General features: G+C 35.9%; 1 protein-coding gene across 1 annotated transcript; it reads right to left on the bottom strand.

Moving 5' to 3' along the window:
• Positions 1-391: 391 nt before the first annotated feature.
• Positions 392-14550, bottom strand: LOC109072631 (polymeric immunoglobulin receptor-like). Its single transcript, XM_042743763.1, has 3 exons — positions 14200-14550; positions 12947-13264; positions 392-811 (listed from the first exon to the last, which is right to left on the bottom strand). Exons 1-3 carry the CDS (start codon positions 14357-14359, stop codon positions 558-560), a joined length of 732 nt encoding a protein of 243 aa, XP_042599697.1. The 5' UTR covers positions 14360-14550; the 3' UTR covers positions 392-557.
• Between the last annotated feature and the right edge of the window lie 4652 nt (positions 14551-19202).

Here is a 19202-nt window from a genome sequence, read left to right as displayed (position 1 = left end):
TGTAGATGATAAACAGGAACCAGTTTCAAAATGTGATTTATTGCATGAATAAAATCTATATGATTCTATAATTTAAACACAAACAGAGTATCGAGCAGAATTATCTCTCACATATTATCTATAACTGGAATCCTGACTAATGTAAAGCAGGTCAGACAGCAGCTGCACATTCAGAGAGAGGAGACTAACAATAGCATTTATCAGTCTAAACAGAGTGTACAAAATTATAACCTCGTTTCATATGTGTCTCCATATCATATAAAGGCTGGTTGAACTCGTGGTTTGTTTTAAAGTTGCTATTACAGAGTCTATAAGGAATTAAAGGTGTCTGAATTGGAGTGGAAACGTTACAGTATAATTTGTGTCACTCAGCGGTTTTGTTTCCTGTCTTCATTGTAACCTGACAAAAACTAACATGACAGACTATTTTAAACATGTGAAAGAAGCAACATGAGCAGTGATGGAAACTTTAAAGTGTCTCATGATTCGACACCGCAGCACGTCTGCATTAATACCAATAGTATCGTGTGATGATCTGTGTTCTCTGTTATAGTGAGTTAGTTGAGTCCTGTGTGGTAAATGACCGTGGTGTAAATCTCATCCTCACTGAATCTAACTGTAGCTTCACTGAGAGATTCTTCATGCTTCTGGAAACTGACAGCAGTGTACAGGAGCTCATCAGAGGGGATTGTGGGTAACTGTGAGTGAGTGTCACCTCGTCTCTTGTGTCTTAATTTGCACACAGTCAGAGTGAATCCAGCGATCAGCAGCAGAATCACACACACACTAATAATGATGATCACGGAGAAATCTGAGAATAAAACACACCAACAGAGTAATAATTAAAGAGATACAGTATGCATAATTGAAATAACATCGACACAAATATTCTAACTGATGATGTGTATGTTCAATTCACACATTTATCAAGAACGTGAGTTAAAGTGATCTAATCTGTAGCATGAAGCTGCTCTGGTTCATTTCAGTACAACATGAAATCCAACTCGCGTGTTTTATATCCAATACAAATATATGTTTTAATACTTGCAGGTTATAAATACAGAGCAACTGTGAGTCTAAACAAACTGTACATAAATTAAACATTTAAAGCATGGCTTTGTTGTCGTCTGATGATCTCTTACTGAACATCATCACTGAGAGTTTTCTTGCACAGCATCATATGCACAGTATTTCATTATATATAAAAAGCTGCACTATACTCTGCAGCTGAATTAATGTATTTCAGTCTCTCTTCTGCAGAACTGTACACGTTTATTTCATCTCTGTTGAAACTTCATTGTAGTCTGTGGGTTTTCCTAGAATAAAGACTGTCAATTCTTTCACAGCCAAATTAAACTGAGATTGAACTCATCTTAAACCAGGAGTGTCCAATCCTGCTTCCGTTTAGCTCCAAACTGCCCAACACACACTTATCTGGAAGTTTCTAAAACTTGGAAGACCTCGAATATGTTCAGGTGTGTTTCACAAATAACCGGAGCAAAACCCTGTAAGATAGCGAGTCAATGGACACGCCTGCTTGCCTAACTTTATCTGTCAATCACAAATATAACATACTCAAATTGGCTATAAACACAGACTGTAGAAACTTTTATACCCAGTATGACTAAGTGTTTGTTCTACTCACTCATAACATGTATATGAACAGTATTAATAATGGAGTAACTGTACGAGTCTCTGTTGATCCAAACTCCACATAAATAAACTCCTCCATCATCTGGTGTCACAGCAGTGATTCTCACACTGAAGATGTTTTTATGTTTTTCATCAGAAATACTGAATCTTTCTTTCTTCTTCCATCTGCTGTAAATAATCTCAATGGAGTCTTTTCCTTCTTTGAATATCATTTTGGGATCATTATTGTGATTCTGTGAATATTCACAGCTGAGAGTGCTTGATTTCTCCAATATTTACCATCACTCTCTTTGACACTTTACAACATGAACCTGTAATTCACATAGAGGAATTTCTTTTATGAATATAAATGCTTTAAAATGATCAGTGGTTTTACTAAAGTCTTTGATTGAAAATTGACTGACCTTTCTTCTTTCACATTCAAAGTCATATATATACGCTGGTTGCTTGAAGAACATCAGTGCGTATCATCCAGCATCTTGTGTGTTCCAGTTCTCTGATGTAGATCATGAGCTTTCCCTCACTGTTTCGATAAAGTGTGAGATCTTCCCTTCATTAATCCATTTATCATGTTTCTTATCATTTGGTATTATTCTCTCCACTCCAGGTAATTTGGCCATATATTTAACAGAGTTACTGAACCGTACTCTTGCAGAATCCACAAGAACACTTCCTCCAGAATATCCCGTGGACGCTAAAGCATCTCACTGCAGCTGTCAATCAGATTGATACTGTGATTAGAAAGCTGATGAACAGAAAACAGCATCATTACTGCAGTGAAGAAAGAGAAAAGCTCTGACCTGAGATCAGGTAGAAAGTGAGGAAGATGAGGAGGATCTTCATTGAGAGTTGAGTTCAGTCTTCTTTCTGCTGAATGATCTCTGTGTGAATCTCTCTGTCTCTACGTCGGTCTGCTTTAGTTACTTCCTCTTTATTCAGCTCTTTATCAGTAATGAGCAGCTTTACTGGCTCCTCCCACCATCACCAACACTGAACATCACATTAATCACACTGAAAGAGCCGACACCTAGTGGAGGTACACCATCCGATACTCAGAGCCCACACAGGTTTCTTGTTTCATATCAGTATCATTTTGAACTGGTATGAAGTCCGGCTGTACCGTTCACGCTCAGAAGAACATTAGCAGATCAGCGACGATCATCGGGCTTAAGAATTGCTTTGTTTTGTTCGGTGAGCGCTGCTGCCATCATCAGCACCAAGGAACACTGATAAATGTCGAACAGCAGCTCATTACATTAAGCCGACTTTGGCTGTTAACTTTTTAACATGGCTGACACCTCTGAGTTCAAATAAACCAATATCCCAGAGGTACTAATTTACTCAAACAGTACATGACTGAACTGCTGACCGAGCCAGATATCTACGACACATTGACTCGTTTCTCGAGTCAAGAACCGGGTTGCATCGTTTTTTTCGGATCACCGGGTAGTGATGGGAAGTTCTGTTTCTTCTCCGCGAAACCGGCTCCTTTCGGACAGTTTGATCAATAAAACCGGGTTACATAAAAACGGTTTCACCAGTTCTTTGGCGCCGACGCATCGACTTCATTGGCTACATTGCCCTGATTCAAGCTCTTCGGGTTTACCCGCCGCCATAATAGCAAGCACAGAATCAGTTCTGAATCAATCACCAAAAAGAACCAGTTCGTTCAGATCTGTGTGTCAGTCTGCTTCACGACGCGCAGTATCATCAGCCTTTTCGATGAACAGAAAACAGCACATCCTGATTACTGCCCCCACATTCATTCGTGATGAAAGAGTTTGAGTAAAGAGCTTACAGGAGCTCAGGTAGAAAGGTGAGGACGATGTTAGGCAGGCTCTTAATGCATTTGTGAGTTTCAAACGATCAGTCTTCTTTCAAGCTGAAAGTGATCTCTGTGTGATATCTCTCTTTCTAACGCTACATAACAACAGAGACCGAGAGAAGTCTGCTTTAGTTAGTTCCTGATTTATTGACCAAAATGCTCTTCGATGCTCAGTAATGGCAGCCTCTGATTACAAGGACTACACGCCACCTAGTGAGCCCGTAACCCTTGTCTGTATACTCAGAGCCACACAGGTTTCTTGTTCTCATAAGTAATCTGTCTGCTCTCCTATTTTAATCTTTAACTAGAGACCGGGGACAGTAAAAACGTTACATCGTAAGTTCCACTGTGAGCCCTTTAGCAAGCATGTCCTTCTAAAACTCTGTCCTAAAGAACCTCAACCTACTGCTCATTTTGGATGCTCTTCCTCGTCTAAACACAGGGGTTCTAGGACTTTTTCAGGCCAGGGACAGGGACCCCTTCTTAGGCTATACGTCCCACACTCATAATAATAACTGTGACTTAAAACCCAAAGTGTACAGTGGGTGGGAGTAAAATGATGCACTTGTTTATTGACACAAATGGTACCCATATGCACTTTTTAATCTAATACAGCACAATTATTATAATTTATCCTTATTTTCCAGAGAGATTTAAGTCGCCACCTTAGTATGTCACACCCGGTCAAACTTCAGTTGATGAGAGAGAAAGAAAAATAATAATAATAATAATAATAATAAAAAACATGATAAATCACATATCAATTGAAATTTATTATTACATTCAAAAATCTTGTAACAATACCAGTAGATCAAATGTATTTTGATCCCTTTATCCACAACACATCCTTTAAATGTTGTATTTAGAACAAAACAAAAGAATGAAAAAATATAAGTAGACAAAATAAAACTGAAAATAAAGTACAGTGGCATCATTACAAACAACATACTGTTTGAGTCATTTAAAAAAATGTTTAAATATACAAATTTATATACTGCATAAATATGAAATGAGGCATTTAGTGCCAATATAAGGAGGAAAGGGAATAGTAGCAGCAAACCTGATCACACAATTATGCAATTTACACACAAATATCTTACTGAAGCAAATGAAAAAAAAAAAAAAAAAAAAGACTTGTTTGTGATTGGACATCCAACTTCTCACTGTCTCTGAGAAGGTTACTTTTTTTTTTTTTTTTTTTTGCATTTGAAACGTCTGAAAAGCAGATCTTTCATAATGCACACTTACAACTGGAGTTGGTTGGACTTATTAGCAAAAATAGTTTTGAGATTGAATGTCCCTCTAGAAAATGATTCCGATGACCTCTGACTAAAGCCGTTCGGAGGAGGAGAGTGAAGAGATGGGATATACAATAAGAGAAAATGTGTCATACATTAAACAAATTCGCAGCATGTTTTTATGGAGTGGAAAGTCTGATGAAAGATATGCAATTTTTTTTTTTTACACCTGCTATTGGCTGAAAGGCTTCTTGGTTTGACTCCTTCGAAGAAGATAAACTGAGCAAAATAAAACCACAAGCAGAAAAAAAGCAGCACATGTTTGATGATCTTTAGCACACATGAACACAAGTAATCAACAAACCTGCAAAACACAAAGCACTGAGACTTTTACAAGTAAGTCACTTTATGCCAGTAATGAAAACATAATGGGTTAACGAGCTTTTTTCCCGCTGAAATTACACCACCCTTGATTAAAAATAAAATAAAATTAAAATGAAATAAATAAACCTTCTGTAAAGACTCACCACTTCAAGTGTCTCATTGCTTTCTGTTGATAATAATCTCAATCATATCACAACACAACATCAGGAAAGTGACCCTTTACAAAACCATGACATTTACATCTCTAAACCCACAACTGTATTTGTATCTTTCTCTGGCTGAATTCAGAATAACTAACTAACATAAAACGTACGTATTACTGCTGTATAAAGATGTTCCATGATATTTTAAAATGGAGAGAGGAGACGAGGGGATAAAAGCTGCGCGTTTGTGAATTACCTGCATCTGTGCATCTCTCTCTACAAACAATAAAAGCTGTGAGTTTAGTTACTCCCCAAAACACAGATTTACATGTCAAACTTTGTTGCTGAGAAATATAATGTAGCGGTTCAGTATTGAAGCTGTTTTATAATAAAAGTTGCGGGCTGCGTTGACCGGAAGTTTCTGTACTCCTGCATGTCTCTGTGTGTGCGCAGCTTCATCTATGCATTAAACGATTTTAATATACACCTGCATTATATGTATGTATATATGTATGTATGTACATATAGGCCTCTATATATATATATATATATATATATATATATGTTAGGGAATCTGTAAGTATTATTCGAAAAATAAAAAACACTATTCAAATTTTCCTGCGTGTTGCTTTTCTGGCCTAAATGCAGGGATCCATGCCACTAAAAAGTCAGAGTTGTAACTAAACGCACTGGGGTGTATGTAGGAGCTTGTTAACAAGTTTATTTGTATTTGATCACAGAATGTCGTCGTCTGCCTCGCAAAGTTTGGAATCACTTTAATCAAAAAAGATCTTACAAAATGTAATTATATATATAAAGTTGGTTCCCCAATGCTTCCAGACATGGTTATGGCCTTGGTTTGAATCGCTATATAAAACTAACAGTCCAAATCACATTGTTAATTCAATCTTAATGAATCACTCAGTACATGTTGCAGAGGTGAATGAGCAGCTCTTAGTCTTTATTGTCTTCTGCTCACATGTTTATCTTCTGTCTATCTGTGTTCAGTCTCATGTGTCTCACTGTGGGTTTCCTGAATAAAGATGTTTAATCTTCACAATCAAATTAAACTGAGATGCTGAGAAACATTCACCAATTTTCTGTGGCTTTGAGCTGGACGGAAAAATGGCCTGTTCATCACACCCACACACCCACCCACACCCACACACACACGCACACCCACCCACACGCACACGCACAAACACACACACACACGCACACACACACACACACACGCACGCACACACCTCTAGTGTTGGTTAGAAACTTTGTGACAAAAACTTTTATTTTAAAGCCTTTGAATATCACAACAACAAATAATATAGTTAGAGTATGTCTATAAATGTAGTTTACTGATGAATTCAGTGTTTTAATATTTTTTTGGAACCTGTAACACTTTTTTTCAGGAATCTGTGATGTATAAAAAGATGAAAAAGAAGTGCATTTTTTAAAAGTAGAAATATTTTCTAAAACAATATACATTACAGTTCAAAAGTTTGGGGTCAGAAATGTTTATTCTTTATTTTTGAAAGAAATTAAACCTTTTATTCAGCAAGGCTGTGTTAAATTTTTAAAGATGTGATAGCAAATATTTATATTGTTATAAAAGATTTATATTTTGAATAAATGCTGTTCTTTTTAACTTTTTATTAATCAAATAATCCTGAAAAAAGTATCGCAGTTTCCAAAAAAAAACAAAAAAAAAAAAATATGTGGCAGCACAACTGATTCCAACATTGATAATTCTAATAATAAATCAGCATAATAGAATGATTTCTTAAGGATCATGTGACACTTTATACTGGAGTAATGGCTGATGAAAATTCAGCATTGCATCACAGAAATAAATTTTAATAGGATATTAAAATAGAAACCATTATTTTATATTGTAATAACATTTTGCAAGAAAACTGTTGTTGTTGTTGTTTCTCAATTTTTGATCAAATAAATGCAGCCTTAATGAGCATAAGAGACTTCTTTAGAAACATTACAAGTCTTACTGATCCCAAACTTTTGACTGGTAATGTATATATATATAAAACATTAAATTCTGAATACATGTAACATCAGTATCATCAGTGTAATCATCAGTAAACTACATTCAATCGTCCTCTACTATATGTTAATGCTGTTTTAGTACATTTCATGCCATGAGAATGTTTGACATAATTCAAATGTAATGTAAAAATAATCTCACTGACTGTTATATCTTAAATAATCTTACTGTTGTATCTTAAGTAACAGATTTAGACAATATAACAGCACAAAATACTTATTTTTCTATTAATAAAATTATTCTACATGAAAGGTATACACAGTTTTTACATCAGAAAAATTAACTAGAAACAAACAGAACGAGAATGAATTACAAAAAACATTAGCAAAAGTATTGATCATCAAGTTTTGTAGCTCTGTATCCAGTGTTGGGGAAAATGCAATATTGTGTTACTTTCTAAAAAATAACCAATTACGTTACTTAGTTACTTTTTATTGAAAGTAATGCGTTATGTTACTTTTGCATTACTTTTTCAGTTTGGGCTGGGCTTGCTTATTTGCTTTTAATATAAAAAGTTCTATTTTTGGCAAATAATTGCCAAAAGCCTCAGGTTGAAGGAAATATAAATTCACACCTGTGCAGCAGAACGCAGAAGAAGAAAGTTCAATACTATTCAGCAATAAAAAAGAAGAAGAAATGTTAGTTTATCTTGTGTAATTTTTGCTTATTAGTATGGTTGAATTGGATCATCAAAGGTCAGCAGCCAATTAGTTAATAAAATGGGCTTAAATACATAAAGGATATTTGTATTATTTAACATATATAATGATTGCAGCTTTGAGACATATTCTGACATGCTTTTAACTGTTTTTATTAAATTTGAGGAAAGCTAAATATGTTTTTTTTTTTTTTTTTTTTTTTTTTTTTTTTTGAGTGAGATGAATTAATGCATGTTCACATTTATTCTAGAACTAAAGTAACATCTTTTTCCCGATTTCTGTCAACATCGGTACAGATGAGCTGTCAATCAATAAATGGGAAAAAAAGCAACTGGCGCTACTGGGGAAGTCATAGCCTAGTGGTTAGAGAGATTGATTCCTAACCCTAAGGTTGTGGGTTTGAGTCTCGGGCCAGTAATACCATGACTGAGGTGCCCTTCAGCAAGGCACCGAACCCCCAACAGCTCCCCGGGCGCCACAGCATAAATGGCTGCCCACTGCTCCGTGTGTGTGTGTGTGCACTTTGGATGGGTTAAATGCAGAGCACAAATTCTGAGTATGGGTCACCATACTCTTGGCTGTATGTATGTCATGTCACTTATTTGAAAATGTAGCTCAGATATTTTCTTGTAAATTAAAAAGTAATGTGTTACTTTACTAGTTACTTAAAAAAGTAATCTGATTACGTAACTTGCGTTACTTGTAATGTGTTATCCCCAACACTGGTAATATCTCTTGCATGCACAAATCTAAATCAGGTTAACCCTCTGGAGTCGATTAACGCGTAATACGCGTTTTGGGGTATTTTTCTCCTGATAAACCCCGAAAAGAACTTAAATTACACTTTCAGTTTTGATCGTAACAGATAAGTTGCAATACATCAATCGAATCTGTAAAGGGTCTACTTTTTTTTTGTATACAGACATAATAACAACAAAACTTTGTGCACTTATAAAATAAAGATAACAAACAAGGAGTGCTGTCTGCAGCCTTTGTCTGCGCTGATCTTCAGATACAAATGCGTCATTTAAAATGAACTGTAACTCAGTGAATACTCAACGAAGAGACATGAGAGAGATATCTATAGAAAGCCTGACCATGTCTACTTTTAAACTAAACAAGTGCTGCTGAAAACAAATATTCTGTGATAAAGTAATCCATATGAAAAACAACGCGATGTCCGTTTTTCACGTCTCCTTTCATTATCTTGTAATGCGAACACGCCCCAAAACCGCGCGAGCCGCGCTTTTGAGATTCAAATGTTTCACTGAAAGCGCGCGGCTTTTGAATACGCCACACCAACAGAAGACAACGCAGCGAGACTGTTCTTCAAGTTTTTATTATTTTACTGTTTGCTTCGCGATGAGGAGAGGAATAAGACATAATTCACCCCAAAAAGATGTCATGTGGTTGAGGATTTGAGATTTGGATTTCCTCAGAAAAAAGAATGAAGCACTTTATTCAGCAGAGTTCATAAACATGAGTAAGTCTCTTTTTATTTATTTATATACTTGTACTAGTTTCACATAACGTGTAAAAACATTTTACTAGTTGGGACTTTTTCCAAAGACTTTTTCCAAACTATAATTCCTGACTAAATGTATAATCAAGTGAATATTATGAAGTTCAATAACAATATACACTACTATACCATTCAAAAGCTTGATGTAAATAATATAAATGTACCAATAAATGTAAACTGTAACAAATGTAACAATCATTGCTGTTCTTTTCAATTTATCCCCCCTAAAAAACCTAAAAAAAAATATTCTCAGCTCTTTTCAACATTAATATCATAATAATAATAATAATAATAATAATAATAATAATAATGATAATAATAACAATAAATGTTGTTTGTAGAAAATAAGATTGTTAAAAGGGTTTCTGAAGGATGTGTGACTGGAGTAATGATGCAAAAACAAATCAGTTTGAAAGTCAGCTTTGATTTTTCCTAATAAACTGTTTAACTGCACTCACAAGGTGAATATTAAATTATGTTGTGGGATAATTAAATATATTCTAAAATAAACTACAAACATAAAATTATATACATTTATTTTGTCCTCACCTTTCTTTCTTGTAACTCATCTCATCCGCTCAGTGACACAGCTGACTGAATGGCTCATTATGCAGCTCATTATGCAGGTCTTTGTCTTCTCAGGTGTGAATTCATGATAGTTGACGCCTACTCGCATATGACTTTTACCAACAAAAGTGTCTTAGAAAATTTAAATCAATATATTGTTTTCTGTAAGTGAGTAAACAAGATGATTTTCACATCATTTAGAAAAAAAAAATTCTAGGCTACAAGCTCCAGTTCTCAAAATTCCTGGGAACCAATTTTCTATATGTGTTTTATTGCCTTTTTCAAGTGATTTTAACATTTTTAGTTTTTCACTAACCACGCATAACATTTTTTTTTCTCAAAAACACAGTCATGTACATACATGCTGCTCACATATTATTATAGCCCAGTTTGTGCTGATTACAGTGAGATTAGACTTTAGCCATTAGATGTTTATAAGAAACTGAAAAAAGCACAAATGTCAGGGCATGACAAAACTCTCAGGCCCCAAAAAATACCCTTAGACTCCAGAGAAATCTAAATCAGGTTAAAGATAAGAATCAATATTCAGATAGATGAGAAAGAGAAAACAGCCATAACAGCTCTGGGCAGATTCTCAAGCTTCATGTGTTTCATCATAAAGATTAGTTGAATTTGTGTCTGTTTCAGAGCTGCTATTAAAGACCAGGCATATAAGACCAAGACCAAAGTCAAGACCAATCTAGACCAGGCCTATAAGACCAAGACCAAAGCCAAGACCAATCTAGACCAGGCCTATAAGACCAAGACCAAAGCCAAGACCAAAGCCAAGATCAATCTAGACCAGGCCTATAAGCCTATAAGACCAAGACCAAAGCCAAGACCAAAGCCAAGATCAATCTAGACCAGGCCTATAAGACCAAGACCAAAGCCAAGACCAATCTAGGCCAGGCCTATAAGACCAAGACCAAAAACAAAATCAGTCTAGACCAGGCTTATAAGTCCAAGACCAAGACAAAGCCAAGACCAATCTAGACCAGGCCTATAAGACCAAGCCCAAGACCTAAACCAAGGCCAATCTATGCCAGGCCTATAAGATCAAGATCAAAGTCAAGACCAATCTAGACTAGGCCTATGAGATAAAGACCAAGACCAAAGCCAAGACCCATCTAGACCAGGCCTATAAGACCAAGACCAAAGGCAAGACCAAATCTAGACCAGGCCTATAAGACCAAGACCAAGACCAAAGCCAAGACCAATCTAGACCAGGCCTATGAGAGCAAGACCAAGACCAAGACCAAAGCCAAGACCAATCTAGATCAGGCCTATGAGACCAAGACCAAAGCCAAGACCAAGACCAAAACCAATCAAGACTCTGGTCTTGACTATGGTATTTGAAGTGGGAAACTTCACAGTATATTCTAGAAGTGTCAGTCATTTCCTGCTTTTATCTTTGATATTTTAGGAAAATTCACAGTATATTCTTGATCCCCCATGGAAACTTTAAAGTGTCTCATGATTCACACACTGAACTGAACAATCCTCATCATTAAAACTTCAGTTTAACACTAAATTATGATTAATGAAGAGATTTTTATCAATGAACTAAATGTAAGCAAATAATGGTGTAATGTGTGATAATCTGTGATCTCTAAGCAAGTTAGTTGAGTCTTTTGTGGTAAATGACTGTGGTGTAATCAGAGTGAATCTCATCCTCACTCAATCTGACTGTAGCATCACTGAGAGACTCTTCATGCTTCTGGAAACTGACAGCAGTGTACAGGAGCTCATCAGAGGGGATTGTGGGTAATTCATCATGACTGTTCATTTGAGCTGATCCAGGATCTGAGAGAGAATCACGTCTGCTGTCTGCACATGATGACTGAATGAAGATAAAATATATATTAAAATGAGAAAACATTGCATAAGCACAATGTAAGTATGTATGTACAAGCACACACACTGTGTAACTCACTATTGTATGTTTCTCTCTCTTTCTCTTGTCTGATGTCAAGGTTCTTCCTGATTAACCCCAACACAAAACGAATCAATCAGAAAGACAAAGACAAACTAGATCAACTGTCAAACTGAAGATGTATAGCAGTATCTGAGACCCAAACTCATTGACTGAGTGAGATTTACTGAAGCAGCTGAGACACCCAAATAACTAATTATTAATGTGTTTCTACAGATAATAAATGACCAAAAACCTCGTCTCTTGTGTCTTAATTTGCACACAGTCAGAGTGAATCCACCGATCAGCAGCAGAATCACACACACACTAATAATGATGATCACGGAGAAAATCTGAGAATGAAAACACACACAATGTTAAAGATGGGATACACATGAATAAACCATTATCTACACAAATACTACATTTTATGATAATTTTCAGCCCTTTTCTATCCAAAATTATTGGTAATACATACATTTTACAAAACAAGTACGAGTAACAAAGAGAAACTAAAAAAAAACAATTTTTTACTTCAAAAAATGATTGTATTATTGATATTTTGTTTCTATTTGAATATGTGAAGTCTTGACAGTGAAGCAAATATATTGATTAAATTAAGTTATTGTACCCGTTTTGACATTTAAAAGCACTTTAGTGGTGACGTGAGCTCCACACCAGTATATCCCAGAATCCTCTTCTCTCAGATCAGTGATGTTCACAGTAAAGACTCCAGTAGATGCTTCATCACTGAAAGAGAATCGATCATCTCTGATCGTCTCCAATGAAACTCCATCCTTCACACACATGGAGGCTTCATGTGCTTTGCAGAATCTTTTCTGATCTTCATCATGATGTTTGCACTGGATTGACACGTCGTCTCCTTCATACTTAGTCAAGGTCAGCTCTGGAAATGTTTACAGACACAAGAACATCAATTCACAGCCGTAAGTTTTCACATATTTCAGATGCAGAAACCTTCCTCACCCTCGTTCATGATGACGATCAGATGAGTGTAAAGATAATTGAGCTCTGTTTCTAATGTCACTGCACACCAGTATTTCCCAGCATCCTCTGCTGTCAGTCCAGTGATGGTCCCAGTGAAGACACCTGCAGTGACGTCATCATTCAGAGTCAATCTGCCAGTCTTGGTCTCTTTCTCTTCTCTCACAGTCTCACTGAGAGGATTTCTGTCTCTAGTGGAGCACTTCCCCTTACAGAGAGGCTTTGGCTTTGATTTATAGATTGAATCATAAGGGCAGATGATCTCAGCAGATTCTCCTTCATGTCTCACTACTGGAGGCACTAAAAACAATCAAACACAGACATTTTACACAAATGATTCTGAATTTACTGTGTTTACTACAATTTAAGGGAAACTTCACTCCTGTCAAAATGGGCTTTCAATAAAACGGGGCTGTCTATGCAGCAGAAAAAAGTGAAAAAAAAATCAATTAAAATCAGTGCTACCTGACGAAGGAAAACAAAGAAACAATGCTGGTGTCCTCCCTCATGCCAAATAGGTAGGAAAACGTCAAAACCCATAATGCACTGGGCATGTTGCCATCCAAGGCCACTCCCACCAGTCTGCTTTGGGTACGCTTGACCAGAGTCAAAAACTGCCTTTGTTTAGTAGGAAATACTTCGTAACAAACTTTTAGTCATAATGGCATCATTTCTGGATGCAAGAATTTAAAAAAAGGAAATGTTTAGCGAGAGTGAGTCATTTTCTGTTTCCAGTGAAAAATCCTGTATGTTGTAGGCAGTAAATAATCATAAATTTTGTGACAACAGGGCGATGGTAAATCTGAAAAAACCTCTGTTTTAGTCAATATTTCAGACTGAATGAGTAAAAAACAGTGTTTTAAGCCAAATGGACAGAAAAAAAAAAATGATTCTGATTCTGTCCATTCCACCGAACCCACCAAATCAAAACGGTGTCCCACACAGGTAAGACAGCTGTTGCCATAGTGTTCCATTTTTACCATAATGACGTCACAATTTCCAGTGATAAAACTACTTTTACAATAAATGTTTTGTTAATAATCCTCTGTCGATCCAACTCTCTGTGGGCATGGATACAAAAATGCCAAAGTATAATATTTTCACAAAAGCCCTGGAGCTTTAAATTTTGCTTACAAAAAAAAAAAAAAAAAAAAAAATACTACCAACATTGTAACAGTAGAAAGTGGTTTGAAAATCAGTGAAGTTGCACTTAAAAATCATGTGAATGGACTCACTGATGAGGTTGAGCTGAATTTTAGTGTTCAGGGAGATGAAAGTCAGATATGTGTCTCTGGTTTCTGCTACACACCAGTAAACTCCAGCATCTCTCACACTCACATTACTGATGCTCACTGTAACAACTCTCTCTTCATTTCTCTCTGATGAACCACTCATTTCTCTCACTTTAGATGAGATGATGGTTTGGCAGATGTGATCATCAAGCTCTTTGCACAAATTAACTTTATGTTCCTCTGGGATCTGACAGGTGATGTTGACTTCTTCACCAAGATACACAGATTTAGTCACAAACGTTATATCTGTCAACCAAGAGAAATTACATAAAAAATCTAAAGAAAACTTCACACACATACACACATATTTTTCCTCCATGACGATTTATCTGATTCTTTACAGATGTATTTTGGTTTGGTTTTGTATTGAGGATGTTCACACTCGATCATCAGCCTGTGGAGCCGATCACTTTATAAACATTCAACTTATCTGTCAAACACAAATATCTGACTTAATCACATTAATCAAATTTAACATCTCACAAATACTACAAGCAAACACTATTTTCTAGAAGACATTGATAGTTTCTATTACTCACCTATAATACGTAGATGAACAGTATTAATAATGGAGTAACTGTACGAGTCTCTGTTGATCCAAACTCCACATAAATAAACTCCTCCATCATCTGGTGTCACAGCAGTGATTCTCACACTGAAGATGTTTTTATGTTTGTCATCAGAAATACTGAATCTTTCTTCCTCTTTCCATCTGCTGTAAATCGTCTCAATGGAGTCTTTTTCTTCTTTGAATATGATTTTGGAAGCATTAATATTATTCTGTGAATATTCACAGCTGAAACTGGCAGTTTCTCCAATATTCACCATCACTCTCTTTGACACTTTACAACATGAATCTGTCATTCACAAAATAGAGAAATTTGTTTTGCATATGCTTTGATCAGTAGTTATACTAAATAAAGACAAAATGTTCTAAAATAACTGACCTTCTTCCACATTCAAAGTCATATCTATGAACCACTGGCCATCAGTCCCAATCCTGTAACTTCCAGCATCTTGTGTGTTCAGTTCTCTGATGTAGATCATGAGGTTTCCTTCATTGTTTTGATAAAGTGTGAATCTTCCTTCATGAATCCATTTATGTTTTGTATCATTTATTATTATTCCCCACTCAGGTAATTTGGCCATATATTTAAACATTTGCACTGAAACCAAAGTTTCCCAGAATCCACAAGACACTTCCTCCAGGATATCCCGTGACGCTAAAGCATCTCACTGCAGCTGTCAATCAGATTGATACTGTGATCAGAAAGAGATGATGAACAGATAACAGCATCATTACTGCAGTGATGAAAGAGAAAAGCTCTGACCCTGAGATCAGGTAGAAAGTGAGGAAGATGAGGAGGATCTTCATTGTGAGTTGAGTTGTCTTCTTTCTGCTGAATGATCTCTGTGAATCTCTCTGTCTCTACATCTGTCTGCTTTAGTTACTTCCTCTTATTCAGCTCTTTATCAGTAATGAGCAGCTTTACTGGCTCCTCCCACCATCACCACTGACTGAATATCACATTAATCACACTGAAAGAGCGCCACCTAGTGGAGTTACACTGTCTGATACTGTAGAGGTAATTGATTCACAGTCAGGTCATTCATGTGACTGGATTTGAGGCTGTTAGGCCAGGGACCTGCATAGCCGATCATCAGTTTCACTCATCAGATTTCTCTTGTCTCAGTAGCGCAGTGACATATCCCAGAGATCCTCAATTTAGCGGCTAATTCAGGAAACAGCAAGTTTAAAACTTGCACCGTTGTTGAGCGGAGCGAGGTGTGTATTTTTTTTTAGTTCCATATTTAAGAGATGGAAAATTTGTAATGATGTAAAATGTTTACATTGACTGTTTCTGGAAATTGTTTGTTGTGTATCTTGAACCAGTGAGGTTTCATGTGTTAACTAAGTGTAGCACACCTGCCGTCTGACTGGTGGTGCTGCAGTAAGTTTTCTGTTTAGATAAACAAAGAGAGACACAGTTGTGCTGCTTTCAGTCATGGAGTCGCTCTTGTAATGCCTTCATTATAACAATTTGAAGATTGTATCATTTTACACACACACATATATATATATATATATATATATATTGTATAATTAAATCACAATGTCTTCTGTCACCTTACATGTGACTCACTTAAACCAAACACTAATAAACATGTGTTGCATAATGCTTGTAAGAGTTTTCTTACATTCAATCTGTATTTCTGCCACATTACTCAATACCTTATTCCTTTACATCACTATATATTGCAGTCTCCCTTGTAGATGGAAATATGTCATAAGCCACTGTATTAAAAGTTGAGCGAACCATTGGTTACACAATATAAACATTGAAACTGAATTACCATATAGAGCAAATATACTTAAACAGAAGAAGATTATTAAAACATTACCATATTAAAACATCAACATTATATAATATTCAAAAATTATATATAGATATTTTAACACGCATGGCGATTGCTCAATACTTCACTTTAACTGCTACAAAACACAATTATAAAGCTGTAAACACAAGTCCACCAGCAGTTATTTTGGGTATTTTGTGTGTTGGAGACTGTAACAATTTGGATTGTTGTTTGATCAACATGATTCTAACGCGGGACACCCGCGATTGAAACACTATTTTCATAAACACAAACAATGTCTCTTTTAAACATCTTAACTTGACCCAGGAAATGTATATTACCCTCCTGAAACCACATGCACATGAAATCGACATTTTCTTTAATGTTTTATATCCTTGGTGATCGATTTAACCCACCTGTTTAGATAAACAAAGAGAAACACAGTTGTGCTGCTTTCAGTCATGGAGTCGCTCTTGTAATGGCCTCTTCTCTGCGACTCACAGGTAATCACACAGTCCCTAATCAGCACAACACATACTAGTCCCTATCTCCCCCTACTGTCAACTGAGATTACTACACATCACCATTAAACCTAATAACAGCAAACAATGTCATAAACAGAAAAGAAATAATCAAACACATGGGGAAAAAACCTAATTATTAATTATTCCTGTGACTACACATACAGGTGTCACACTATTGTTTATGTGTTGTTATTTTAAATAGCTTTAAAGGTAATTTAATGTGCATTGCATATATGCATGTGTGTTGGTGTGCTGTGTAAGGTGTGTGAGGATTTTTATTGTTTAATGCTAAAAGCTTATTAACCATCTATTTGTGTGTTTACTCTTTACTTCTAGTTTTCACTGTGCTTATGCTGGTTCCAGAATATCAAAACCGATTGCACCCGTTAGAGACTCTCTACCTCATATTACGTTCCAATGGCATCTGAGAGTACAAACTGCAGTAAGCATATGCTTAAATCACGGTTAAAATTATGAGGGGTCCTTTTTCTCCACTGTAAGGGGTCCATGGCCCCAAGGCCTTTGATAATACGGGTCTCAGGGCATAAAATAGCTCTGTGTGACAATCAGGTCTAAATGTAAGTGATTAGCCACAGAAACTCTCTCCCTCTATGAACTCTGTTCAAATTCTGATTCACACGCAAACTTTGTTTCCTTTCAAACGGACACGCGACACTCATTGAACATACAGTATGAGAAAAGGGAGGAGTCGAAACCGTGGTTATACCTCATTGGCTCTTGTGTGTATCGTACCATAATTTGAATATTTACAATCTAAAGGACTGAGATATATTAGAGAAAGATATAAAGAAACGGTTTCCTGTGTCACATAAGTAGGTGGCTGAGGTGCTATGGTTTGACTCAGAGGGAAAACCACAAGGTGGAGAGCATCTCACGCTGATGGTCTTTAGCACACTTAAAAGCTGCAAACACAAACCACTGAGATGTTTACAAGTCTATTCAGCCTATAAAACTTCTGGGTTTAAGAGTAGCCTTTTTTATGAAATTACACACTTGTAAAAAAGAAAAAAAGAATGAATCACCAAATCCATCATAAGTAACTGTTATTTAAAATATTAATGTAAACATTCAAAAACAATGTCATGAGGGATCTAGTTGAGTCTTGTGCTCTTTACTGAAGCATCGCTGAGAGACTCTTCATGCTTCTGGAAACTGAACGAAACCTAAAATATTCCCGAATCTGTGCTGGAATCTGAGAATAAACAAGATGTGCAGAATTCAAAGAAACACAAGATCTTAAGCGCAGGAATGAATAAATGGCAGTGACTTTGTGTGTGTTGAAAGATAAATACAACATTAATATTGATGCAGACAGAGAGAAAGACTGTCCCCTTTGTGTATTTGGGTTTGGTTTTATTGTCTTTTGAGAAAACAATATGACCATTTCTTTTTTTCCATTTTCATCAGCAGATCTGCCCCACGTTCCACTTCAGTCTGTTTCTGTACAGTCTCATGTGTCTCGCTGTGGGTTTCCTGGAAAAGTCTGTTTAATCTTCACATTCAAACTGAACTGAGACCCTGAACCTGTCTGTTGTTTTCTGTGGTTTTGAGCTTGATGGAAAAAATGACACGTTCATCACACTAAAAGACCTCCAGCATTCATGAGAAACGTTTTGTGAGATATTCACAATAAATAAATACAAATATTAAAAATTTGAACATTAAATATTTAAACCGAAATAAGACTACTGATAACTGTACAATAATATATAAGAAACTAATTTTAAATTATTCAAATTATGAACAATCAGACAAAGTGACATGATTTCCTATATATTTAAATCAGTCCTGAAAGTGATGGAAGTGAAAAATATTTTTTTTTTATTATTTGCAGAAATTATATCTCACTCTCTTTGATGATGATAATCAGATTATTATAGTCTTATGGTGCATTTTAAAACAAATTTGCACCTCAGTACTGTAGTACATTATAAAACATAATATGCAATAACATATTGAGTGTAAATTATCATATTTATTAAAATAATTAAATAGATTGCCACCTTATTGGGACAATAAAGGCCCTAAGCCTACCCAATAAAC

This window comes from Cyprinus carpio, chromosome A1, assembly GCF_018340385.1.
Source record: "Cyprinus carpio isolate SPL01 chromosome A1, ASM1834038v1, whole genome shotgun sequence".
NCBI lineage: Eukaryota > Metazoa > Chordata > Actinopteri > Cypriniformes > Cyprinidae > Cyprinus > Cyprinus carpio.
The sequence above is the reverse complement of the archived record's forward strand: the minus strand, read 5'-3'. Positions and strand labels throughout refer to the sequence as shown.

Excerpts from the sequence above, each read along its gene's own strand:
- LOC109072631 (XM_042743763.1), bottom strand. The coding sequence starts at position 14,359 with ATGAGTGGTTCATCAGAGAGAAATGAAGAGAGAGTTGTTACAGTGAGC. Across the intron at positions 13,265-14,199 it reads AATTCAGCTCAACCTCATCA|TGCCTCCAGTAGTGAGACAT; the intron begins GTGAGTCCATTC and ends GATTGTTTTTAG. Across the intron at positions 812-12,946 it reads GATCGTCATCATGAACGAGG|ATTTCTCCGTGATCATCATT; the intron begins GTGAGGAAGGTT and ends TTTTATTCTCAG.